Raw genomic sequence first — 27,995 nt, 5'->3', positions numbered from 1 at the left:
ATATAATGGAAGCATGTATCCTGAATGATGTGGTGAAACCTTAGAGAAAGCTCACTTGTGGGAGGAAATTCTTGTGATGTTAGGTTACGTCTATAATATGAGCTAAGGGAGTCATTCCCAGGCTTGTGTACACATGTTAACGCTAGCTCAAGTCTAAATAACAATGTAGCCATGGCAGCCTGGGTAGCAGCAGCACTGTTTAGGCACATCATGTATAAGCCTGCCTGAAACCGGTGGGTACCAATTTAGGACAGCTAAGCCATGCCTTTGCTGACGCCACCTGTGCTACCATGGCTACGCTGGTATTTATACTTGCGCTGGCTCAAAGAGAACTAGTGTATGTATACACAAGCAAGGGAATCACATAGTCTGAGCTCTCAGTGTAGGCACAGCAATCAGCTGAAGCCCAAATGTAATTAATGTACACACAAACTGCTCCTATGACCACACCAAATGGCATGTGAATTGCATAAGCAGAAATTCTCTAACCAGTTAACCCCGGCTTATTTGCAAGTCTTCTCCATTCAAAGTGGTTTATTTGGTAGTTGAAAAAATCAGATGCAGGACCTGAGTATCACAAAGGTTTAGGAGTCTAACAATGTAGAGAATTGACCAAGAGCATTTTTGGATTAAGTTTTTTTTTGAGGTTTTTAGCACAGTGTTTTCATCCTGTGCAAGTTTATTGTTGGGAGCACACAGGCACTGTTCTTAGAACATGCTCCATTCACATCCTTAAAAAATATCTATGTGAGGTACCATTCCATGTTATACTGTCATAGAAAGGAGATGTCTTTACAGTTTCCTGTAGCCCAAAGCCTGTAGTCAAAAAGGAGTAGAATCTGTCCTTGTTCTGAATCAGGATTTTGGCAATACTTGCTGATAAGATACACTGTCAACACTTGCAGAAGTAGGGCTCTGAGTGACTATAAAATATTCCAAGCAGAGCACAAACACTATATGACTTTGGTGGTGTATCTGAATGCAAATATCTTGATATACTTGGAAAGGCAGCACACAGACAACCTCACTATGTACTGAAAAAATTGACTAAAAAGTGTCTTATGTACAACATTCCACACAAATTTGTAGTAATTTAACTGTGACACATGCCATTTTTAATCAAATATGTTTAACTTTATTTAAACAAGGTTCTTTCTCAAATACAGCACTGTAGTCTCTGTAGCAGCAACCAAAAAGTACATTATAAAACAACCCAGAATACGGAATAGGCAGACTATAAAAAGTGTTTTCAAACACAATTAGACTTTCTAAAAAGTCCTGGAGTACACAGTAATTATTCATATGTTATAAGAAAGTTACCATAAATTATGTCACCTTCCCTCAGTTGTTGTTTTCCAAGTGATTGGTGTTATGTTTGTACCCTCATCTGTGTTTACTGCAAACCTGCACATAACTTTAAGGTGAAAATTTTCAAAAGCTCCTAGGGGAATTTAAGTATATAAGTTCAGTTGTATCTCAATGGGACTTGTACAACTAAAATCCTTTAAGCATTTCTGAAAATCAAAGTCTAAATTATAGTTATTGATAAGTAAACCAATAGCATAATTTAGAGATCATGCTTCAGAACTTTCACGTTGCTATTTTTGGTATACAGTGGGGGAGAGGTGGTCAACATTTTGGTTAGTTTTTCCCCCCTGTCATTTAAAACTTCTCCTAGATCTCTTCAAATTAGTAGAGTTTAGCCCAATGGTGGGAAACCTGCAGCCCGTCAGGGTAATCCAGTGGTCGGCCACAAGACAGTTTATTTACATTGTTTACATAGCACATCCGGCCCGCGCTGCTTCCTGCATCTCCCATTGGCCAGGAACAGTGAACTCCGGCCACTGGGAGGTGCAGGCAGCTATGCCCGTGGACAGTCAATGTAAACAAACTGTCTCGCGGGCCACCAGCGGATTACCCTGACGAGCCGCAGGTTGCCCATCACTGCTTTAGCTCCCTGGCAGCATACAGTATATGAAAGGTAGCAAATTCTAAAACTAGATGTGAATTAATCGTTAAGAAAAACCTCATCCATAACAGTCAAACCAACATATACTTACAGATCAAATGCATTAATCAAACTGTATTTGAGGTGAATCTCTCTTTTTGGAAAATGGACTATTAAGGGACAATGATTAAGAACTGGTTTCAAGGAATGGTTAACCAAAAAAAGTTTTAGTATATAAATATAGGATGCACTTAATTATTTTAATAATTACGTACTTAGTATAGTTCAAAACCAAGAATTCCTTAATACATTAACTATTTAGCTTTTAAATATATTAGAAATATCTTGGAAGAGGTAATATTTTAAACAAAATTAAATTTACTTTATCAAGATTATATTAAAAGTTCCTACATTCTCATAAGGCTCAGCAATCTTTTCAGAGAAATGGAGTGTTCAGATTTTCAGGGGATTGAGGAAAGTGTAAGGCTTTTACGAAAGAAGGGGGGAAAAGGCAATATAAATTACTGCTGTACAATAATATTCAATTTAAAACAGTACTATAAGTAGAGTTTGTACTCTTTACATAAGGCGTTATGTCATTTAGTAATTCTGAAATTCATCATTCTTCCTCTCACCAGATCTACATGATTCTGGAATAACCCTATTAATTATCAAGGTTTCAATTCCACCAATGGTTGAGCCATAAATAGCTGGCACCTTTGGAGTGGATGCCAAGACAGCATACAGTGGAAAAAATTTTTTTTTCATAATGTCAGGATACAAATATCCAAATCAGCAGTTTAATTCAGTATAGACTGTGCAGCTTCCCTGATAATCGATGCAGCTTTATCCAATTCTTCTTCTGTTTGTTCCACTGTCACCACTACCCGAATACTGAAAAAAGAAAACCAGAATAGTTGGCTCTTGTAATGGCAATGGCACTTATTCCTTGCTTTGTTTCTCCTGTACCAGTTTTAATTTAGATCCGAATTGTTGGGTGGAAAATTTGGTTCACACCAATTTAACAAGCTTTAATGTAAGAATTTTAGAATATACTACCACCTTAATTAAAACACAGTATACATGTGTAATTAAAACAAAGAGGAAAAGGGCAGTGATCAGTTACCTGATCATGGGGCACAGGAAGGCTATTTCTTTCATTACGAGAGAGAGAGAGTCTTGCGTTGTTTTGATTTTTTTTTAATGCTTATATAACCCATACATTTGTGCATGCTCATACCTAACCACTTATTTCCCTTGTCATAGCTGATAGATTTCATACTATGTACATACTACATTTTTATATAAAAACACCATTCTAATTGTTCCTTCATATTAATTACATGCAGATCACGCATGGCAACAGTGTCATTTTGCCCATTCACCCTATTCATATGTTTGCTATTTTTCCTCAACTTATCTACTTTGCTGTCTGGAGTACTTGTTCCTGATGTTTGGGATCTAAGGTACTTTGTTCTTCTTAAAACAACCTGTTTAACTTTTAGAAAGCATCTGTTTTTCTTAACTTTTAGTTAAGATTAAATCTGACAGTTCAGAACATTTGTTCTAACAAAGAAGATTATATTGAACTGAGCAACTAAATCTTCCATTCTTAATAAATGTTACATAGATTATTAAAAGCAGCAAAGAATCCTGTGGCACAGGAAACTACCACTACATGCATCCGACGAAGTGGGTACTCACCCACGAAAGCTCATGCTCCAAAACGTCTGTTAGTCTAGAAGGTGCCACAGGATTCTTTGCTGCTTTTACAGATCCAGACTAACACGGCTGCCCCTCTGATAGATTATTAAAGCTTCTAAGGGTTTGGTTCATTTAATGATAAGCCCTTAATTTAACAGACCACTCATCCTAATAATCAATAGACTAAGGCCTAGCCTTAACTCTTACTCTATTTATGTAACTAATATAGGGTAATCAGATGTCCCGATTTTCTTGTATTAGGCGCCTATTACCCCTCACCTCTTGTCCTGATTTTTCACACTTGCTATCTGGTCTCTTCCTAAACTAATATGACCCTCACTCAATATTCTGATTCTCCAGCAGAGTAAAGGAATGGCTCCCTCACTCAAAGGCAATATTTGGGCCATGAACTCAGGCACAATGACAAGTAAGGTATATTGCAAGATAGAGAACTTGTGAAGCAATGGCTCTCTAGCAAAGCAAATAGTCATACTATCTCTTTCCAATTAGGCACTGAGCATGTCACTTGCCTAACACACACACTCTTATTCCCACATTTAGATGTATTTTCAAGTTCAATGGGCCTCTTATGAAAACCTGCGTGGTAAGCAGCCAAGGTAGTAGTGAAAACAATACAATGCTGATATTGAAGATTCAGTTTACTTTGATACATTATCTTGTAAATAACCATTATAACATGCCATAATACCCATTTAAAGTTTATTGTAAGCAGCTATTTCCCATTCCTCACCTGGCAAACCATTAAAAGGCCTAAAGCAGGCAGCTTTGTTTTCATAAAAGTCAGGTGGTTTTCCTCATGCAAGAGGGATAAAAAGAAACAGAGGTTTCTGAATTTCCACTCACCTCGGCGGCGGAAGACATTTCTCTTCCTTCTCCAGATAGCGGGCCTGAGTTAATGCAATACTTCTATTCATACACTGCAGACATATAAATAAGCAGTTATGCAACAGGGAACTTCGATACCACATTACCATTACATTCTATGAACAGTGGCTATTTAATGTCTGGAAGACAAACATGGCAGAATCTCAAACAGCACAGTCAGAGCAGAAAGAGAAGTATACATCAAAACCAAACACCAAGTCCAGTATCAGGAGAGAATTATTAGCATTTCACTAATTTGCTGTCATTAAGAAACATTTCCGCACACAATGCATCCTTTAAAAGTTTAAAATTTTAGACACTTATTTGAGGCTTTTAAAAATATTAGTGGCTGTGTTATATTAGAAGAATAGAGACAAGGGGGTAGGTTTGACATTTCCTTCTACAGCTTATGACCAGCTTTTGGGAGTAGTGAAGTTGGTTTTTAGAGAAGGAGGCCTGAAATGGAGTATGACGACGGCTCTCGTAGGTATTTCATAAGTCAGTAGGAGTTCTTACATATAACAAAACAGGGAAGATTAAGGATAAGCTTCTTTAATTTCACATTTGTTTAAGTTCAGCTCAAAAATGTTACTTGAAATAGGATTACATTGCCTATTTACTGAATAGTGATATTTAAAATAAAAAGGACTAATGGCATCCAACTATGTCTGTTGAGTATCTCTGCTTTGCTTCTATGGACCAACGTTTCTCTCTATCCTAGGATGCTTCATAAATTGTTGACCTTGGTTAATATATGCTGACTATACATCAGATTCTAGTAACCCTGTCTGTAGAAGCCATTGCTGCTGGAAGTCAATACAACTATTCTGGCTAGAATTAAGAGAGGACTGATTAACTTTATGACTTAACGTTTGTAGCTATGTTGGCAGAGAATAAGGTAACTGCAGTCTTTAAGGAATAAAAAGTTATTGCAGGTTATATATACCATGAGCATGATCTTATTCCTTAATAAAGACTCCCATGGAAAAAAGGAGAGAGAGAGATCCTCAGCATAATGGCTCTACATTATTCAACTTGTACTAAAACCACCAAGGCAGGCAGTTACTGGGCACATATAGAAAACTGTTTAATATGAACAGTGACATTTAAAAGAGTTCTTAAAACAGAAAAGCACCTCTTTCAAAGAGTTACATTCTTCAAATTTGGATGAGTTAGATGAGCTCAAGCACAAAACAAGTACTAATCACTCCCCCTGCCCAAAATGCACAAGACGCATCACTCATCTATAGCATACTTACACACTTCTCAAATTGGGTGTCTTGAGAAGTAGTGTATACTGATGATAGAAAGTGTTTTAGGTGCTAAATATTATAACAGTTTGCCAAATAATAATATGTTCATACACTCAAATGTAAAATTCCATCCTGTAAAAACAAACACTTTTTATAACCTGAATTTCTGTAAGTCTCAGAAAAGTCCTCTCTAATCTGTTCATGCACATCCATTCTCTTAAGTTAAAGAGAAACTTGTGCTTTAACGTATCTATGACATGGATTAATGTTGTCCAGTACCAAGGTCAAATATTTTATTGATGATCAAAATCACAGGGGGATGGGAAGAGAGACTGCCACTGTGGGGTGGATGATAAAGGAGACTTTTGCAGCTGGGGAAGGGAGTTTTTGAGTGGATGCTTCCTCTCCCCTCAGGCTATCTTCCTCACTCCACTCCTGTGATGGTGTTAAAAAAAAAAACAACAAAAAAACAATTTCATCTACATTACCATCTCACTTACATTTTCAAAAAGCGAACACAGGCCTCTGTTGTTTTCCCTATTCAACTGCAATTTCCCAAGGGGGTCTGGAACACTCCAGGTCATACAGTAATTCAACCAACTAGCATGCCAGGGCTTTGCACAACATTTTTGCTTTTCTAATAATTAAAGAGTAGATATGCTTTAATTGCAAAAGGGACACTTACATAATCTACAATTCTCTTGAGTAACTTCATATCATTCTCTCGAGATCCACTGGTCTCTTCCAACTGAAGGTGTAATGCTGGAGAAAATAAGTCTCCCACAACTATTAGACCAGGGATTCTGAAACAAATCAAATAGTTTCAGTGTACATCTCACCAGAATACAGAAGCAAAGTGTATAAACAGAGAGTGAAAAGATGCTATTTAAAGGCTTTATCATTTTTTGATGGTATTTCAGGAAAACTTTCTAAATTGTTTTACATTGAGAGTATTTGTTACAAAACAAATTTGGACGCAAACAAAGTTTTACACCTTTGAACTTCTGTATACCAGCAACCACAATACAAAATTTAAACTATGTAGCCATGAATTACTCATGAGAGCATCTAATTATCGACCAAATCAAACAACCCACTCCACATTGTTTCTTTCACAAAGAATACTTACTCCTGGTGAATCTGGGCAAGATAGATTATTTATTTTAATTCAGTTTTATTGCTTTATACAATTCCTATACTGTATATTCCTCATTTGCGTTCCTCTGATTTCCCCCCCTGTAATTTTAACTTTAATAGCTTGTCCTGCTCAAACAGAAAATTTACAAAACATATGGGGAATAAGTTGTCTGCCACAGCCAATGTTAATTTTTAAATAAGATTTCATATCAATTGAATGCCCTTCCTTTAGAGTTCCTTAAGGTTTGTAATACACAACCCTAACATAATTCATTCTTTGATTTTCAAGACTCTGATCCTTTCAAGTCTTTAGCCTGCCCCTCTCTCCCAAAAAAATCCACTTGAGGCAAGATGTTTAAGTGCAATGTGTTTTATCAATAAAAAAGAAGACACTTAGACACCCAAATCATAATTTAGAATCAATAAGGGGAGGAGGAAAGAATCACCGTCTCTCATGCAGAGTTGTAAATTCCCTATCAAGAAAGGTAATCAATATTGAGATAGGATGAAAAAAGCCAATCCTTTGCTCCCAAATATTAACAGCATCTCACATACATGCACTGTTCTGCTACTGTCAACCTTAACTTAGATTTCCTGACTTGGTCAGTTTGTATTACACACGATATGTTGTAAATGTATAAAGTATTTTTTATCCCCATATCAGTTTCCTATTAAAAAAAGGAAGCAAAAAGTTAGGGTCTCTTCAGAAAACACAAGCTGTCAAATCCATGGGAAGAACAGAGTGCCACAGACATAATGAATAATGGAAAGAGATGTTTTAAGGTCTGAAACATGCCTTGTATTTCCACAAAGCTCTACTGATTTAGAGCCCAGTTCTGAAAGGGAACTTAAACTGGCCTTCAATGTTTGCAACAACAAAATTGCACTCACAATTGGTGTCATGCAGATACAAAATCTGAGGTTGCTTCTAAAAAGAGTCATGCAGTTAAAGAGCAAATGTTTAAATATTGGTAAATATCTTTAGAAGTCATGGGAAAGACACTATGTGGCAACATATGGAGCCATGAGAAGCAGTCTGAGGCCATTCTGCAATGCAGAATCACAGATGGAATATATGGCATGACAGATGTCAGTCATTAAGTATGTTCCATGATAGTGACCTGATGTTATAGAAGCACAGTTCTAGAAATTAACAGGTACTCACTGTAGTCAGACATATTACCATACAGCTTAAATTAATAGATTAAAAGGTTTCCTTGCAGCGAATTAGTTTTAAGACAAAGTATAGATCTGTCAGAACTTAATGAACAATACTTGCTAACAATGAGATTTTCTTTTTAAAGGATGTGCATCAATATATTAATTATATCAGTAGCTAATTACATAATATGAAGTCATTTTAATTTACACTAGGTAAAACATTCATGAACAGCCTAAAAAAGAAAGGAGAGGAGGGCAGGAGAGGATGGGTAAGAGTTCATGTATTTTAAACCAGGAAACAGCCTTTGTATCACTGCCAATTCAAACTTTGAATCTCACTGACTTTGTCCAGACAAAAATGCTTTGTATTAACTATACACACTGACTTAGAGGCTGCTTTGTAAAGCCCAAACTGATGTCTAATTTGAAGTTCTGTCGGTTACAACTCTAGTTAAATAAACCCTACTCTGACTCAAGCAGCTGTCTAACCAAGGATAAACAATAAGAAATGCAAAAGAGCCAGTTCAGCACAGCTTTGTCAGAGAAAGGGACACTGTGTGTATGAAAGAAACAAAGGTTGGCTGTGCTTTTCTTGCAAGCTTTGGTGAACATTTGCGACTCCACAGCATGCACAGAGTAGTAACATCCCCCTCCCCCATCTTAGCTCTTCCAGTAAAGCAGCTAAATTATGGAACCTTGAATAAACGTGTTTTCCACCTCTAATCACTGCCATTTATCCATTTTTTAAATAGGATACAAATTCATACTATTTAAAGACAATATAGGCTAGGAATCTCATCCAATGTCTTGTCTATTACCTCAAGAAAAGGCAAAAGGAACTTTGGAGCAGAGAGTGATGGAGTAACTTTACTATCGGGTTTAGGAAGAATTACATCCTCCTAATGGTTGCTTTGTGCCCCGAAGCATGAGGCCTTATATATACTTACCGCCTTATTTTACCATATATAAGGCAAATATAGATTTTCTCATTATCCTTATGAAAATCTACACCTATTCTGAATTCTATTAAGCTCTTGGTATCAGTGGTATCTTGTGACACTGAATTTCAAAATGCCTACTTGTGCACTACGTAAAAAAGGATTTTTTGCTGGTTTTCAATTTGCTGCCTTTCAATTTGCTTTTTTTTTTTTTGTGTTATGAAAAGGAGGGGAAAAAAATCACACACTCCTTTCACCTTTCATTATTTTAAACAGTTCTATTATATTTTTCATCTCTAAAAACTTATATACATTCTTTTGAATCTTAGTTAAACCGTGCTTAATATGAGAGATAGAGAGAAGTAAATACTGTATTCCAGACGAAGGCATACTATTGATTAATATAATTGCAGAATACATTCTGCATTTTCTATATACTTTTTTATACTTTTTTTGCACTATTGTGGCAGTCACTGCATGTTTTCTAAAGTGATTATTAATTTAATATGCAAGAGTAGTTCAAATTATTCTTCTAATGTGCTTTTATGTTTGTCAGGGAATTTTATCTACCATTGAGTTGCCCACAACTAGCACCAGTCTTTCAGTCTTCTCTAGTGCCGCCAAACTTAAATAATTATGTCCTCTACAAGTTTTGCCATCAGACACTTGCTCAAGCAAGTATCAAGAAGATAAGAATGTAAGAAAGGCCATACTGGGTCAGACCAATGGCCCATCTAGCCCAGTATCCTGTCGTCCATAAATGGCAGGTGCCAGATGCTTCAGATAGAATGAACGGAAAAGGGCAATTTCAAGTGTCATCCAGTCCAAGCTTCTGGCAGTTAGGGATACCCAGATCATGGGACTGCGTCCCTGACCATCTTGGCTAATAGTAATTGATGGGCCTGTCCTTCATGAACTTAAAGTCTTTTTTGAACCCACTTCTACTTTTGTCCATCACAACATCCCTTGGCAATGAGTTCCATAGCTTGACTGTGTGTTGTGTGAAGTACTTCCTTATGTTTGTTTTAAACCTGCTGCCTATTAATATCATTGGGTGAGCCCTGGCTCTTGTGTTATCTGAAGGGGTAAATAACACTTCCCTATTCACTTTCTCGGCATAATTCATGTTTTTATAAACTATCATACTGTTCCCGCCCCTGCCCAAGTCTCCCCCATCATCTCTTTTCTAAGCTAAAAAGACTTTGTCTTTTAAAAATTTTTTTTTATATGGAGGCGGTTCCATTCCCCTAATAATTTTTGTTGCCATTCTCTGCACTTTTTCCAATTCTATTGTATTTTTCTGAGATTGGGTGACCAGAATTGCATGCAGTATTCAAGGTGTGGGTGTACTATGGGTTAATATGGTGACACACACACACTCTTTGAATACTGCTGGTATGTGTGCGTAGAGGTATATATATATATACACACACACACACACACAAAAATGGTTCCAAACATTGTTAGCTTTTACGATAGTGATATTAAATACCAATCCTAGTACAGAATCTTGAGGCACCCCACTGTTATCCATTTGTTAATTCTACTCATTTTCAGTTGTGACCAGCTTCTAAACCATGACAATACTTGTCTCACCCTGTGCTTAATTTTCCATAACCTCCTCTTGTAAGAATTCTGTCCAAAGCATTTTGCTAGTTAAAATAAATTGACATCCAGCTCTTAGACACTTCCTGTAGACACCAAGAGTTCTAATAAATGAGAGGTGCACAATTTCTCCTTACATGTGGTTTGTCCCTTTTACTTGCATCTACATTTGTAAATATCTTTATAACCAATTTTCCTCAATACTGAAGTACGGCTCCTGTCTGTATTTCTCAAGATTACTACTAATAGCTTTATAAAAGGTAAATTCAAGAAGATTCCAGTATAGTAGCTGATTTTAATGAGATTTTGTTACTGACAGTTTATGTGACATTCAAACTTCTAGTATGCTCAGAGTGAATTTGTTTGGGTCTGCTATTGTTCCTCTACCTACACTCAAATTTCTTAAAGAAAAAGTTTATATGGACCCTATATTAATACCTAAAAATATACTACAGAATAGCACAGTCACATATCTGCTACAACCGTTTAACCAGTTACATGTTTCAATTATCAGTTATTTAGTGCCCCTCCCTTAAACTTAAATTCTCTTACAACTAATTGTATCAAGCAACTAGACATTGAGACCAAACAAACATTGTTATTAGCACAGAATGCATAATTCAAGGAGACCAGACTGTTCTGGACTACTTACATCACCTTACAATGAAAGCCTTAAGCAACAACTGACTTCATTTCTTTATTAGAACCACTAGAAAAAAAAAACTTTGTAGATTACAAAACCAACCACTAAAAGGCTATCAGAAAGAACACAGATAAAGTAAATACTGTTGTGAAATAAAAAGAAGATTGGAATTGCTTGACCACTGCTAAAAATTAGTTGTCATTAAAACTGGGTTATAGATTACTGCAACAAATGACAGAATTTTAAGAAACTTCAATCTGATATAGAAACTGAATTGGAACTCTAGGAGCAGGTACGTATTTATTCTGAAAATTAGTCAATTGATTATAAATACATAAAGTATTGAATCTAGAACACTTACTGTATTATCAAAAATTTGTTGCCAGAAAAATTATAATAAAACTCAATGTACAGATGCCCCTCAGGTTACACAAGACCCGATTTACACAAATTTGCACTTACAAAAAAAGTTCCATAAGCCAGAAATAGGATTCTCGAGTTGCGGAAATTTTTGCATTATGTACGGGTATACGTTTCTGATTTACGCAAAATTTGAGTTACGCAAGGCTTTCCGGAACGGAACAGGGCGTCTGTAACTACAGAGGATATTATATTCATCATACTTTGTGATACGGATTTATAAAAATCTGAGCAAGTTGACAGTGGTCAAGATCAAATAGTTTACCTTTGTAAAGCTTTGTGAATCCGTTTGCATTTCTCTCGTAAAATCTGAAAAATGTCTAGACAAAAGAAAAAAGAGCCTCAGTCTCTTGCTGTATATTTCTATAAATCCCAAATAAAACTTTGAGCCTCTCTACTTCTTACAATGATCCTCGTTCCTAAGGGAATACCATTCCCATCATGAAGTGACAAATGTGTTCTCCCTCCTCCCCCCCACTGCTATTCCAGTGGAGTAGTTTCTGTCTAGAACTCTTTTTTGTGTGAGCCAATTAAAGGACAACAAATGGAGAATCAAGAAACTATAGGCTGAAGGAACATAATTGGAAAGTAAGAGGGGGCGTCAACCTTTGATAACTATGTCCCTCTTTTTTCCTTAACTTACTTTTCTTTGAAAATTACCAAATATGTTCTGGTCAAAATAGGAGGAGGGAAATCAGAAGGACATTTGTTTATAGTGAACAACAACAGTTTTTAATGAAGTGTTCAGTGTCTCCCTTCTCTGGCTCTTTCCATTTCCACTTCTCCTTTTCATTGTGTGCAAAAAAAAAGGAAGGGAGGGTAGGAAGAGATGTATGATGGGAAGAGAGTGCGAGGGAAAGTTAAAGGGAGAATGAGTGAAAAGGAGATAATGAATGTAAGATGTGGAAAGGCAGAGAATGAACGAATGAAAGGGAAAAGTAAATGAGGAAGTACTAGACCAAGAGGGTGAGGGATGGAAGTGGGGGAAATTATGCCCACAGGCTTTAACCTTGAGCTCAGACAATTAGTGTTCCCTCTGAGCAGAATAACTTATCACATTACAAAGTATTTGATTTTTCAGAATGAAATACCTGGATTCTCTTCCATGATATTGAGGGCCTCAACAGCAGCAGCAGCTAGAAGGGGAGGCAGAGAGGCTGAAAAGCAGTAACCCTGACCTGACAATCTCTGAGAAGGAAAATGAAAAGTCATAAACAAAGCTGAAAAGCTTTTATATCAGTTTTGCTTGTTCACGATAGTACAGAAAAATCTTTAAAGTCATTTGGTTTAAATTAAGCCAAAATCATAACTGAACAACAGTCTCTAACTCATCCACATAATCTTTTTGAAGTGGTCTTCTAAATGGAATAAATTCCTATGTAAATCCTTTATATCAAGATGCAGCTTGTAAACAGAAGCCAAGTCACTGTCATTCCTTAGTAATTCAGTCTGCTATTCCATTTAAAAATAAGAGGTGGCATACCTGATGGTCAATAACAAAAGATCTTCCACAGCAAAATCCTCCAATAGAAGCCAGGGAATTCTCCATGTTTGCACTAATCAGATCTATATCGTCAACCTGCCATTCAATTAACAGAATATTATGAGAGAGGAACAAGGTGGATGTAAGTAAAGTGATGCTTAATTAAATCAAGATAATTTACAATATATAAACTAAGCTTCAAATTAACATGCGTACTAGGGCAAAATACACCAGGCTACCTACCTCTCCCACCCCACAAAACACACACGCACACACACACAGTTTTAAAGCTCCTTGTTTGTATCACTTTAACACAGTTATGGCTGAACTGTCTCCACTTTAATTTGAAACTATGTTTATAAGGATCCAAATATACTTCACTTAAATGTTTTCGGGTATTGCAACACATGCAGCATGTAAAAATAAAATTATGCATTTGCAGGTCCCAATCTAGCAAAGTACTTTGGTACCTGACCTATTTTAAGCATGTGAGTTGTTCCAATTAAGTCAATGGGACCGAATGTGATTTAAGTTTTTCCTGGGTGGGAATTCTGCGCCGATGCAGGGGTGCAGAATTCATATGGCCCACACTTTCCTGTGCCCCCTGCGCAGAAAAATGCAAATCTGCCAGGGGACATGCACCTCATCCCTAGCAGTCCAGGCAGCGTGTCTGTTCCAGTGTGCCTGGAGCAGCCTCAGAGATGGGGGCTGGGTGCATGTGCATGCCTGCGTGATCATCGTAGGGGGAGGGGTGAAGAGGGGCCTGAGCGCATTTCCATGTGACTGTACTCCTGGGGGGATTCTGCGGGACTGCGCGCCCACACAGAAAACACCCTGCCACACACACACTTCTTGCTTTTCCCTGCAGAAAATGACCACGTGTGCAGATTTTTTTTTGTTTGTTTTTTGAAGGGAGGGAGAGATTGTCCCCCATGGGGGAGGGGGGGCGCCACACAGGGTTATGTGCCACTGCCTCCTTTGGAGGTGGTCTCAGACTCTGCTGATTCTACAGCTGAATGCAGCCTCCTGGGTCCTAGTGCCAGTTGTGCTTCCCTTCTGTGTTCTGGGAACCTTCCTATTTTCTGTGGAAGAGTGAGCTCCCATGGTGGGCGGTGGTGGTGGGGGAAGAGGCAGTGGGAAAGGAAGGGGAAGGAATAGGGTGGGGGCAGGGTAGGGAGGGAAGGGGAGGGGAGGTGGATGGAGAAGAAAAAGGGATAGGGGAATCATGATGGCCCCCATTAAGCAGGCCCATGGAACCCTCATCCGGACAAGCCCTACTCCCCTACACCTGGATTCCTCTGATGAGCATCCCAGAACTCAACCCCCGCCCCACTGAACCCCACACCCAGACCCTCCTGCCAAGCCCTATCTACCCTCATCCCCTGCTGAGCCCAACCACTATAACCTGAATCCTCTCCAGAGTCCCATTACCCATGCACCCAGAACCCCGAGTCCATGCATCCTAATCTCCCACTGAGCTGCCCACACCCAGATTGCCCCACAGAGAAACCTCTCACCCCACACCTGGATCCCCCCGACACTAAGCCCCTCCACACTTGGATCCTGCTGGCTGAGCCTGCCCATCCACAACTGGTGCACCTGGCACAGAGGGGCAGGGCCCCCAAGTGTTTCTGGGGCAGGCCCAGCCCTCGTACTGCCAGGGTCAGATGCAGCCTCACTGCCGAGTCCCTGTACCGGGGGAGGTGGGAGCTTCAGGGTGATCACCCACCTCAGTGCAGCCAGTGGCCTGTGCTCCCCACTGCCATGCTGGAGCCACATTTATTTATTGACAAATAAAATTTGCAGAATTTTAAAATATTAGGCGCATCATTTTTTATTTTTTGGCACATAATTCCTCAGGAGTATTTAAGTACATAATTAACTGGAGTTGGCTTTGGATCCTAGAAATACCTAATTGTCCCATTAACTCATCGGTTGCAAACAAGTTCTCTTTTTGTGAGGTGTGCAATGCAGCACATAGAAAGAAATGGCCTTTACCACTAAAGAGTTTTAATTCTAAATAGACAAGACAGACAAAGATTGAGGATGGGCAAAGGGATTTTACAACAAGCCAAGGAATCAAATGATGCTTGGCAAACATCTTGGTAGTCCCACTTGCACTTTTGTTTCTTCAAATTCGTTTTTTGTTTTGTTCCAAATATATTATGTGGGTTGGAGGAGTTAGGGCAAATTGAGCAGGAAACAAAGGCAGAAGTGGAGAAGAGATGGGAGCATGGAAGGCAGGGAGTGCAATGCTGGCAGAGGAGGGAGAGATCAGCAGAGAAGAAAGGATGCCAGAGGTCAGATAGAAGGAGACAGAATTTGACATTACTAATGTTCAGAAGGTTGTGAAAGTCGCTTCTGTTGAGGAACCACTGCCTCCAATGTGTACATTTCTTCCTTCTCCAGCCCATGGCGGGTGAAGAAAAGGGCCTCTTGTGGGATCACTATACAGGTCATGCCAAACCAATGTTCCCAAGCATAGGGAACCTGCTGAATCTGTGAGCACCAGGAAGTCCTACCACAATGAGCAGGGCTATGGCTAAAACTTATCTATAGAAAGTCTAACTCCATATGCCAACCACTCTGTGCCCCACCGAAGGAGAGTGAGGAATGGGGGAACAGCACATGGAGAGGGACTTTTGGGACCTTCCCCACCAGAATAATTTTTGTGTTACTGTAAAATTTTGAGTTTGTGGTGGTGTAGGTACAGGGAGCAAAAAAAAAAGTGCCTGGGCCCAATTTATAAACTGAATGGACTTAATTTATCTTGGAAAAAAAAATAGCAAGTATTTTTAGAGATTAAATTCAGTGAGCTGTCAAATAGAGAGACATAAATTACGCTTTCAGTGAAAAGTGAAATGCAACCTGAACTGTGGAGACACCTCCACAGTACCTTTCACTTTAGCTGTAAGTTACCCTCTTTCAAGTCCATGTCTTGGTGTACTAAGTGTGCCATGCCTGAGTACAGGCTAAAACAGAGATATTGGTATCTAAACACAGTATGATACAAATGTCTTTGGAGAAGCTACAATAAGTTCTGCTCATCTGTAGCATAGTGATATTTAATATTCATGCACTTTAAAAACATTCTTTCATGTAAGCAGGATTGATTTTTAAACAGCATTTCTTTCCCACTTAACATTTTGTTTAAGAGCAAAAGTATTCTACTGCATTTAAAATTAAGACTCATCTCTACTATCACACATGCAGGCTTACATTACTATGTAAACTAAAGAGTTTGTTGCCACGTGTGAGAGCAGCGTATTGGACTAAAGACTCCCCAGTGCCAAATGTATTCCATCTCCAACCCCAAGAACAATATCCTCATAGGACAAAAATAGCATATCACATTCATTATTTCTCCCCTCCATTCTAACAAGAGATATAAATAAACCAGTTTTTTTAAAAGACTTTTCCTAAAAGTAGTTCATTCGTCAGAGAATTTTGTGCAAACTTCAAATACAAAGTGAACGTTAATGGCAGATGATAAAAGAGGTCTTGTAAAGAGAAACAGTGCCAACTCCACCTACCCCAATGCCGCTATTTAAACTCAAAAATTAAGTGGTTGTGTTTTCTAACAAAAAGTTCAGCAAAGTAATTGGATATCCAGACTGACTCAAAATTCCTACCATACACAGATGAACACTCTTAAACTCTGTAGTACTGTCATTGCCAAAAATATACAAAAAAAAACCAGTATCAGAACTTGCCCCAGTCTACAACTCTCTTGCCAACACAAAATAGTCCCAATGAAAGAAAAAAAAGCCTGGCACTTACATTTACTCCAAAGTGTTCCGTAACACCTCGTCCATGTTCTCCGAGGACTCCAAAGGAAAGACTTTCCTCCAAAAAAATCCTCACTTTATATTTATATTTCAATTTTATCTGCAGATTTAACAGTACAAATGATATACTCTAATATTACTGACATTTTGCAAAGAAAAAGTACAAGGTACATGTACAAAAGATTGAAAAATCACATCAAAGATCCTATAAAGTATCCTAAACAACATAAGACTGTTAATCCCACTATAATACTCAGCCATTTTGTGTGTTTTAGAGTCCTGCACACCACTGTCACTGTTTAATGCTTAAAATAAGTATAGGAAATGTAAAAATGTCTACACAGTCATTTATGAGACCTAACTTGGATTTTCTTTTTAAGAAACAGGCTATAAAATACTTTAAAATATTACATAAGCTATTCACAGCATTCTCCCCATCATGATCAGGAACAGTGTTGTACACAAAATGTATGTTTAATAATTAAGATTGTACTCTCTGGAGTCAAGTGTACTGTTTTAATAAAAACTAAGGGTCACCAAATGAAATTAATTGGCAGCAGGTTTAAAACAAATAAAAAGGAAGTTCTTCTTCACGCAGCACACAGTCAACTTGTGGAACTCCTTGCCTGAGGAGGTTGTGAAGGCTAGGACTATAACAGCATTTAAAAGAGAACTGGATATATTCGTGGTGGTGAAGTCCATAAATGGCTATTAGCCAGGACGAGTAAGGAATGGCGTCCCTAGCCTCTGTTTGTCAGAGGATGGAGATGGATGGCAGGAGAGAGATCACTTGATCATTGCCTGTTGGGTTCACTCCTTGTGGGGCACCTGGCATTGGCCACTGTCGGGAGACAGGATACTGGACTAGATGGACCTTCGGTCTGACTCGGTACAGCCGTTCTTATGTTTTCATTATTTAAGAGACCAGTCTCAATTTTTAAACTAAAACAAAAAAGTGATTTTAGTCTAAACCTATTAAGCAGGTATACTCTGTAAAAACAGATCATTGCTTTATGATAGGATATGTGTATTACAGAACTGCAAAATTCGGAACCTGATTATGAATATCTCAGAAATGTCAATTACAATAATCCACTTTGCAGCTAACACAAAAAGGGATATAATATTCTATTATATTTTAGAAATGTTATCATGAATGAAGGGAAGGTATAAGGTTTCAAGTAAAGCATTCATTGCCTTTGGCATTTCCTTACTTTTAAGGTTCAAAGATGCAATATTAATATTTGATTAGTAATGTGTGTACATAAGACACACAGCTTAAAAACAAAACAAAACTGAAACCACTTACCAATTCTGGAAGAGGACAAATATCTCCAGTATTCATATATAGCCCTTCCACCAGAATAAACCTTCGAGTTACACGGGCCTTACGAGGATTCTTCAGAGAAAATGTATGTTTCAGTATGTATGAAATGTTCAACAACAAAAAATACAAACTTCTATTAAGATAACTATTTTTTGGGGGCGGGAAAAAAACAAAAACAACTTTTATATCCTAGCTGGAACTTAGTATTTCTGCTCTTATAACCATATTAAGTGTCTTACAGTTGGCTGACTATTTGGCTTTAATATTTTTAAAGTTGCCATATTTAAGATTCTATGCCATTGTGTAACAAATCAGGGACTGAACACCACCAATTCAGCTAAATTGCACACTTACACTAAGGGAATAATATTCAGGACTGTATATTTTGAGACCAGGTCTCTATTACAGAGAGTAGAAATGCTCCCTTAGCTGTCAGTGTTCAGGGTGTACTTCCCCTTTGTCACAAAAAGATAAGTGGAAACAGTGTAATTTAAAGACTTAAAGGCTTTTCAGCATAAGGTTACTACAGTCAGTTTCAACTCAACAGAATCCTGTTACAAGGGCTCTTTTATAACATATCTCAAATACATTCTTATAGATAAGGCCAGAAGGGACCACTGTGATCATCTAGTCTAATGTCCTGAGTAACAAGGGCCCTGGAACTTCCCTGAATTAGTTCCTGTTTGAACTCTCTTTAAGAAAGATATCCATTCTTGATTTACAAATTTCCAGTGATGGAAGAATCCATCACAAAGCTCAGTAAATTGCTCCAATGGTAGACATATCCTCACTGTTAATAATATGCACCTTAAGTCGAGACTGGATTTGTATACCTTTATCTGCCAGACTGAAGAGCCCTCTTATCAAAATTCTGTTCCCTATGTAGTCCAGTAAAAGCTGTGTTGGCTGGGGGTTGGGGAACGGGCTCAGGGCAGGAGCTGGGGCATGGGGAGGAGTTTCAGGGTGTCGGATCTGGGGGTGGGAGCACTTACCTTGAATGGCTCCCCACATGTGACGACATGTCCCAACTGCTCCTAGGTGGAGGCGCAGCAGCACACAGAGCTGCCTGCTTTGCCTCCGCATAGGAGCAGAGGGACAGGTTGCTGCTTGCAAGGAGCTGCATGAGATGAGTGCCTCCTGGATCTGGCTCCTCACATCCCCTCCCATGCCCCAACTCCCTGCCCAGAGTCCCCTCCCACACCTAAATTCCCTCCCAGAGCCCATGCCCCACACTCTCTCCCATGTCCCAATCCCCAGCCCTCACTCAAACTCCTTCCCAGAGACCGAGCCCTGCACCCAAACTCCCTCCCTCTTAGTTAACCGGCATTCTTCACTTACCAGGACCCCCCATTTCCCCAACATGCCAGATAAAAAACACTTTTACTGTACTTATAGACCAATCAAGTTACCCTTTAAATTTCTCTTTGATAAGCTAAACAGATCAAGCTCCTTGAGTCTTGCCTATAAGGCATGTCTTCCAATTCTTTAATAACTTTCCTGGCCCTTTTCTGAATCCTTTTCAATTTATCCACATTCTTCTAGAAGTGTGTACATCAGAAGGAGACAGTATTCCAGTATTGTTGACACCAGTGCCAAAAGCAGAAGCTACATATCCTCTTTACTCCTACTCATGACTCCCCTATTTAAATATCCAAGGTTTGCATTAGCCCTTTTGGCCACAGCATCACATTGGAAACTAACATTTAGCTGATTATCCACGAGGACCCTCAAGTCTTTTCAGCGTCACTGTTTCTCAGGATAAAGTCACTCATCCTAGAAGCACGGCCTGCATTCTTTTTTCCTAGATGTACAATGTTATATTTGGCTCTATTGAAACACACTGTTTGCTTGGGTCCAGCTTACTAAGTGATCCATGTTGCCTCTGTATCAATGACCTGTCCTCTTCATTATTTATTACTCCCCCAATCTAGGTATCATCTGCAAACTATCACTCAAAGCTATATTTTCTTCCAGATTATTGATAAAAACATTACATAGCAAAGGGCCAAGAACTGATTCTTGAGGGATCTGACATACTTACTCAATGATTTCCCATTTACAGTTACATGCTGACACCTATCAGCCATTTTTAAATCAATTTTGTGTGCCATGTAAATTTTGCATTGTTCTAGCTTCTTAATGAAAATGTCATGCAGCCGAAGTCAAATACATTACAGAAGCTTTAGATTATATCATATCAACAGATGAAAGTTAACTGGACCTGCTAATTTAAAGAGGTCGAGCTTTAGCAGTTGCTGTTCAATATCCTCCCAAGTTATTGCTGGAATGGAAGTATATCATCATCATGTTTGGCTCTAATGATAGTTTTAATAAAGAGGGAGTATGTGAAGAGTACATGAGGAAAATCATCTCACCTCTTCTATAGTTCAGGTCTATAATGATTTATTTATAAAGTTAGGGCTGTTCTAACAATTTTGGTACAGATTTACTTATAGCGTTTTAGAAACTGATACTTAATAAGTGTCACCCAGGATGGGGGCAGTTACACAGATTTCAAAATAAGTGTATAGGTACAAAAAACTGTGGTTAAATCACAAGCTCTTAGTGACCACCTCCATTACCTACTCTTGACAATACAATTATGGTAAGCGAACACAGCAGCCAAATTCAATTTAACTATAGAAGCAAAATTAAGCATTTGGCAGTGATTGATATAAAACAACAACATTCTACGAGTAGTGGATCTATTCAAATATACAACCTACTTAAGAAGGGCAAAAAAAAGACTACAAAGAAATTTTACCTTTTGATCTTCAATCTCTTGTTCTTTCAGAAGTTGCTCAAGGTCAGCCACATCATTATGTTTAAATAATTTAATGTTACTTCGCGATGCCTGTAATCCTTTCTGAATAGCAAAGCAGGCAGCTTCATCTCTGTAAACACAGAATACGCTTTCATTTTGCGCTTGATTTGATAATCACTTTTAAACAACAGCTATAGGTCAATTACCTTTTAGGCCTCGTTTGCTTTTAAACTGCCTTGTATACTTGTATGTGTATAAATAAAATCTATGTTTTATTACACACAATTTTAAATAATTTAAAATTGATTTCTTACACCTGTTACCCTCTGCCGCTATGTGGAGACATCTTTACACTTTAGTCATGAAATGTACAATAAAGAGTTTTTCTCTAAAGCAAGGACCAGTGCACAGAAGTCATATTAAAGTATTTTCTGGTTTCCAAATTACATTGAGCTGTTCATATGAAACCACTAAAATATATGTAATTAACTATTTTCACTGAGAAGTCATTTTACTGTCTTTGCATCTAGGATGACTATCAGGCTTATTCTGTGGTTACGTATTTTTCATTGTGGCAGTTAAGGAGACCAACATTCTATAAATAGGGGTATTATGCTCCTATAATTATCCATTGGTTCTTCTCTTTCTACCTGCCTCAGTTTAAAAGCACAGCAAGTCTGAGGATGTGCCTGGCCCCTCTTACCAGTCTTAAGAGTACTCATACTCATTCTTCCTCTTTTATTCCACTTTATGGTGAGCATTTTCCCCCGTTTTCCAGGCCTGGTAAGCCATTTCTTCAGATTTAAATATGTGCATGTAATTTCCCCCCAACTAAATAACATTTTTTGCTAATTTCTTAATTGGATATACTCAGAATTCCTTTTGAAGTTGCAAATCCCTCCTTCTGCACATACTGAACAATGGTAATTTAATTTTCAAATATCATGTCTCCAACATGATGCCATGAATACACCTTTTTTCTCAGTGATAAATACTGTGTGCTACTGAAGGAGACTCTTAGGGTACATCTACACTTAAGGCAGCATGCAAGATAAGAACACCACATGCCCAGGTAGCATGGGTATAAACAGCAATGTAGATGGTAAGACACAGCTTAGGAAGGTAGGGTGCCCTACATGCCAGAAGCCTTAGGCCATATGTCCTACATTGGCTCTCTACATGCCCAAGCAGTGTCTCTCCCTTGTCAGAGCCTTTCCTGGTTGCAGCGAAAGGCTCTGGTAGCTCTGCAGCATGGAGCTACACGCTACAGTGACAAACAAGGATGCAGCCTGACTCTCACTGCAGTGTGCAGCTACACATATGGTGCCCGTACTTTATACACCACAGTAAGTGTAGATATAGCCTTACTGCAAAAAACTAAAAATACAAGTGCAAAGGTAATAAATATACTGAATTCAGCATATCAAGCTTAAAATATTCTGGCCACTCAATGCAGTGCATTTTAATTTGCTTTAATTTAAAATGTGAATACACAAACTGCAGCTCTTACTAAAAAGAGTCAAGAGAAACAGGTTAGGGAATGCAGCCTTAACCATAAGTCTACTGCTATTTATTGCATGGGTATATGTTCTCGCAGAAAATAATCTAACTTAAATACAGACTATTTTCTCATCACAAAGTGGGATAACCTCTTTCCTCCAAAGAAATGTAAGTATGAAGCTTTTCTGTTTATGCAGCTGAACCTTTCTATTGTAGGTTTGTGGTTGCAGAAGCATTCTGCACGATAGGAGAGGCAAGTTTTACTACTTCTCAAAGAAAGCATTCAGCTAGTAATTGCACTTTTTCTTCATTAAGTTTGAAGTGTTTTGTTTTGTTATTTTAGAGACATTTGATACCAGTTTTGTCAACTGCTCTCCATACTACTGCAATAATTGCTTGTCAGATTGTCATCAACTCATTTTTATTGACAGTGTGAGTGAGGTAATTTCGGAGTAATCATAAGTTGCCAACAGTATTTAACATAACAACATCCAAAGATTTCTATAAAATAGTTATTTTTGCCCATAACAAGAACAAATGTTATCACGTACAAGCTTAAACTCTCTACACATCAACTGAATGCATTTTTAAGCGTGCTAGAACCACATAGATGGTACATTTGGGTCCTGATTTCTTATCAGATGCAGTTAGATCTATAACTAAAATTTCAAATTTTTAGCAACATACCAGGTTTAAAGATTTAGATTTTCTAGACCAGCTACAGATTTTTCTTCCTTTAAGCACTGTGTACAAACCACTATGCATCAGGCATCACTGTTTAAAAAGCATATCCAAGTCTAAAGCACTGTTTTAAAATAGTTTACTCAGTAAAATGGGGACCAGACATAACTATGCAAACTATGTTAATAGTTGAACATTTTCTGTTAAGATAGTAATTCCAATGTTGACTGGGCCAGTATTAGAGAAAAATAGTAAGACTGCTACCCTATTTTAAAGGGAGCCAGCTTTGGATACCATAGAGAATATTCATTTACTCAGCACAGCCCCAAACCAATAAGATTCCATGTCACCCCAAGTATATCATCTTCCTAAATGCATTAATTTATAAACAAGTCCCATTAACAATGAAGGGAGTTTCTCACAGACAAAGACCTTATGGTATGTAACATGTCCTGGCCCAATCTTAATATTCTTACAGCACTTTAAAAATGGTACAAATACTATTTACAGGTATTTTTATATTTTAGCACAAAATAGGTTATAACGCCCAGTGCTAGTCTTCAAAATAGATGTGTAAAAATGGCACCTTAATTATTACAGCTATTCCTTGTGAGTATAAAATTGTTGGCTAACATTAACAACAGTTTATTCCTGTATGCCTGGTGGAGCTAATACAACTAGAAGAATTAGAATATTTCCAATACACCCCTGAACAACATACTAACCCACAGAATCCTCCCTACCAGCACTACCAAAACAAAAAAGGATTCTGCGTGGACACCTCCTAAAGGTTGAAACAACAGACTAGACTTCTATATAGACTGCTTCTGTCGACATGCACAGCTGAAATTGTGGAAAAGCCACATCACTTGCCCCATACCTCAGCCATGCTCAACACAACACCATCAGAACTCTGATATCATCATCAAAAAGGCTGATAAAGGAGGTGCTGTCGTCGTCATGAATAAGGTGGAATATGAACAAGAGGCTGCTAGACAGCTCTCTAACACCACATTCTACATGCCGTTACCCTCTGATCCCACTGAGGGTTATCAAAAGAAACACCATCTGCTCAAGAAACTTCCTGAAAAAGCACAGGAACAGATCTGTTCAGACACAGGCATAGAACCCCGTCCATGGGCATTCTATATGCTACCCAAGATCCATAAACCTGGAAATCCTGGACGCCCCATCATCTCAAGCATTGGCACCCTAACGGCAGGATTATCTGGCTATGTGGACTCTCTCCTCAGGCCTTAGGCTACTAGCACTCCTAGCTATCTTTGAGACACCACTGACTTCCTGAGGAAACTACAATCCATCAGTGATCTTCCAGAAAAAAACATCCTGGCTACCATCCTGATGTAGAAGCCCTCTACACCAACATTCCACAAAAAGATGGACTACATGCTATCAGAAACAGTATCCCTGATAATGTCACGGCAAACCTGGTGGCTGAACTTTGTTACTTTGTCCTCACCCACAACTATTTCACATTTGGGGACACTATATACCTTCAAGTCAGCAGCACTGCTATGGGTACCCGCATGGCCCCACAGTATGCCAATATTTTTATGGCTGACTTAGAACAACGCTTCCTTAGCTCTCATCCCCCAACGCCCCTACTCTACTTGCGCTACATTGACGACATCTTTATCACCTGGAACCATGGAAAAGAAGCCCTTGAGGAATTTCCCCATGATTTCAACAATTTCCATCCCACTATCAATCTCAGCCTAGACCAATCCACACAAGCGGTCCATTTCCTTGACACTACTGTGCTAATAAGCGATGGTCACATAAATATCACCCTATACAGGAAACATACTGACTGCTATACTTACCTACATGCCTCCAGCTTCCATTCAGGACACACCACACGATCCATCGTCTACAGCCACTCTCTAAAATACAACCACATTTGCTCCAATCCCTCAGACAGAGAAAACCTACAAGATCTCTATCAAGCATTCTTAAAACTACAATATCCACCTGCTGAAGTGAAAAGACAGATTGCTAGCACCAGAAGAGTAGCCAGAAGTCACCTACTACAGGACAGGCCCAACAAAGAAACAACAGGATGCCACTAGCAGTCATCTTCAGCCCCCAACTAAAACCTCTCCAGTGCATCAAAGATCTACAACCTATCCTGAAAGATGATCCCTCACTCTCACAGATCTTGGGAGACAGACCTGTCCTCGCTTACAGACATCCCCTCAACCCGAAGCAAATACTCACCAGCAGCCACACACCACAGAACAAAAACACTAACCCAGGACCTATCCTTGCAACAAAACCCGATGGCAACTCTGTCCACATATCTATTCACGTGACGCCATCAGGACTCATTCACCTGCACCTCTACTAATGTGATATGTGCCAGCAATGCCCCTCTGCCATGTACATTGGCCAAACTGGACAGTCTCTATGAAAAAGAATAAATGGACACAAATCTGACATCAGGAATCATAACTTTCAAAAACCTGTAGGATAACACTTCAACCTCTTGGGTCACTCAGTAACAGACTTAAAGGGGCAATATTGCAACAGAAAAGCTTCAAAAACAGACAGACTCCGAGAAACTGCTGAACTGGAATTAATATGCAGATTTAGACCCCATCAACTCAGGTTTGAATAGAGATTGGGAATGGCTGAGCCATTACACACATTGAATCTATTTCCCCATGTTAAGTATCCTCACACCTTGTTGTCAGTGTCTATCTTGATTATCACTTCAAAAGTTTTTATTCTCTCCTGGTGATTATAGCACATCTTAATTAATTAGCCTCTTAGCGTGGGTAGGACAACCCCCACCTTTTCATGTTCTCTGTATGTATATACATCTCTTTGCTATATGTTCCATTCTGTGCATCCAATTAAGTGGACTGTAGCCCACGAAAGCTTATGCTCAAATAAATTTGTTAGTCTCTAAGTCAGGCCTGCACAACATGCGGCCCGTGGACCCCCACTGTGCGGCCCGCAGGGGGATTCTAAATCCCCTGCACACGGCACTCTGCGGGCAGCCCAGAGCCCTTTGAATCCCAGCCATGGCCAGGAACCGAAGGGCTCTGCATTGCCCGCAGCCGCAGGGAGCCCTGAGCCCTTTAAATCCCAGCCGCGGCCGGGAGTCAAAGGGCTCTGGGCTGCCCGCAGAGATTCCCAGCTGCGGCTGAGATTTAAAGGGTTCAGGGCTCCCCACGGCTGCAGGCAGCCCAGAGCCCTTTGAATCCCGGCCTGCGGCCGCTGATTTCCCCCTCCCCGGACCCCTGATCCAACTGCCCCCCAGGACCTCCACCCCCTATCTAAATGCCGCTGCTCCTTGTCCCGATTGCCCCCTCCCGGGATCCCTGCCCCCCAGGATCCCACCCCCTATCTAAATGCTGCTGCCCCTTGTCCCGATTGCCCCCTCCCGAGACCCCTGCCCCTAACTGCCCCTTGGGACTCCAGCCCCTATCTAAGCCTCCCTTCTCCTTGTCCCCAACTGCCCCCTCCTGAGACCCCCCAACTTTCCCCCAGGACCTCACTCCCTACCTGTCCCCTGATAAACCCCTGGGACTCCCATGCCTATCCAACTGCGGCCTGTCCCCTGACAGCCCCCCTGAACCTCCTCCTCATCCAACCCCCACTGCTCCCTGTCCCTTGACTGCCCCCCGGAACCCCCTACCCCTTCTCCAACCCCCAGCTCCCTTACCGTGCCACTCAGATCAGTGTATCTGGCTCCATGCAGCTCCAGACACGTTGCTGCCATGCTTCCCTGCGGAGCCCATAGCCCTCCCAGCACCTGCCTTCCAGATTTGAACACCTCAAAATTCAGAAGTGCTCAAGCTCAGTTTGGGCAGCTGTTACTTCATTTCTCCCGAATCAAATATACTGATCCACTGTAACTTGCTGCAGAAAAAGTAGGATAAAATTGAGCAAGAAATGCTTATTAGGACTGGAATTGCTATTTTCAACAGCCATTGCCTTTTTGTTTGTTTAAAAGGAAGACAGTGATATTGTATTGGCAAATTCCCCATAGAAAGAAAGATTGGAACAAAAGAATAATAAAGGCACCTCAACTTTTCCTCATTTATGGAGGACAGTCTTATAATATGCATCCAGATGTCCTCCAATCACACAAGCTGAAAATTGTTCCACTTTACTGCAGCTCTGTAACCATATGGGAACCAAACCTGTCTGTGTTTTGTGCACATCCAAAATTCCTGCTGAATGACCCGCCCTGGGAGTGTTACCAGTGACCCAGCGCTGGGGCGGCGGGAGGTGTGTATGTGGGGGCACTGGTGGGGGGGAGCCCAGGGCTGGGGCAGCAGCGGGGTGTGGGGAGGAAAGAGGGAAGCCCAGTGCTGGGGCGGCAGGGGGTGTGGGTCGGTGGGGGGAGAGCCCAGGACTGGGGCAGCAGGCAGCCAATTTTTTTTTTTGCTTTGGGCAGCAGAAAACCTAGAGTCAGCCCTGCCGGGTTCCCCCAGCTGCCGGAGCCCCGGGCCCTTTAATTTGACCCTGAGCGCTCCCAGCCACCTCTTCAGCTGGGAGCCCCCGATTGATTTAAAATAAAGTATCACCTCCCCACCTCCAACCTTCCTTTTTGGCCCACAGTTGTTTTGGTGGGGCAGCACTGGGGAAGGAGGGCTTGTTTCCGCAGAGCTGGGTGACCCTGGGGCGGGATGTTTCTGCGGGGCTGGGAGGTTTCGGCCCTCAGCTGTTTTCTTTGGAGTAATGTGGCCCTCGCCGCTTTACGAGTTGTGCAGGCCTGCTCTACGG

At 39.8% G+C, this 27,995-nt stretch overlaps 1 protein-coding gene across 2 annotated transcripts in view; it reads right to left on the bottom strand.

The window, feature by feature from the left end:
- Nucleotides 1–1,112: 1,112 nt before the first annotated feature.
- SPTLC1 (serine palmitoyltransferase long chain base subunit 1) overlaps nt 1,113–27,995 on the bottom strand; it is a 49,330-nt gene continuing 22,447 nt past the window's right edge. The window contains exons 3-11 of one of the 2 annotated variants that reach the window (XM_050945943.1): nt 21,057–21,186; nt 18,275–18,364; nt 16,958–17,065; nt 13,178–13,273; nt 12,786–12,882; nt 11,960–12,014; nt 6,476–6,593; nt 4,517–4,590; nt 1,113–2,842 (exon numbers count right to left, since the gene is read on the bottom strand). In XM_050945943.1, the coding sequence (XP_050801900.1) occupies nt 2,749–2,842; nt 4,517–4,590; nt 6,476–6,593; nt 11,960–12,014; nt 12,786–12,882; nt 13,178–13,273; nt 16,958–17,065; nt 18,275–18,364; nt 21,057–21,186 (862 nt within the window). In that variant the 3' untranslated portion in view covers nt 1,113–2,748. Of the gene's footprint in view, nt 2,843–4,516; nt 4,591–6,475; nt 6,594–11,959; nt 12,015–12,785; nt 12,883–13,177; nt 13,274–16,957; nt 17,066–17,551; nt 17,908–18,274; nt 18,365–21,056; nt 21,187–27,995 lie in introns of those variants that run through there. The other variant, XM_050945944.1, reaches the window with a different exon arrangement.

This window comes from Gopherus flavomarginatus, chromosome 3 (assembly GCF_025201925.1).
Source record: "Gopherus flavomarginatus isolate rGopFla2 chromosome 3, rGopFla2.mat.asm, whole genome shotgun sequence".
In the NCBI taxonomy this organism is placed as follows: Eukaryota; Metazoa; Chordata; order Testudines; family Testudinidae; genus Gopherus; species Gopherus flavomarginatus.
Note: the sequence above shows the minus strand (reverse complement) of the source record. Positions and strands in the feature narration are given on the sequence as shown.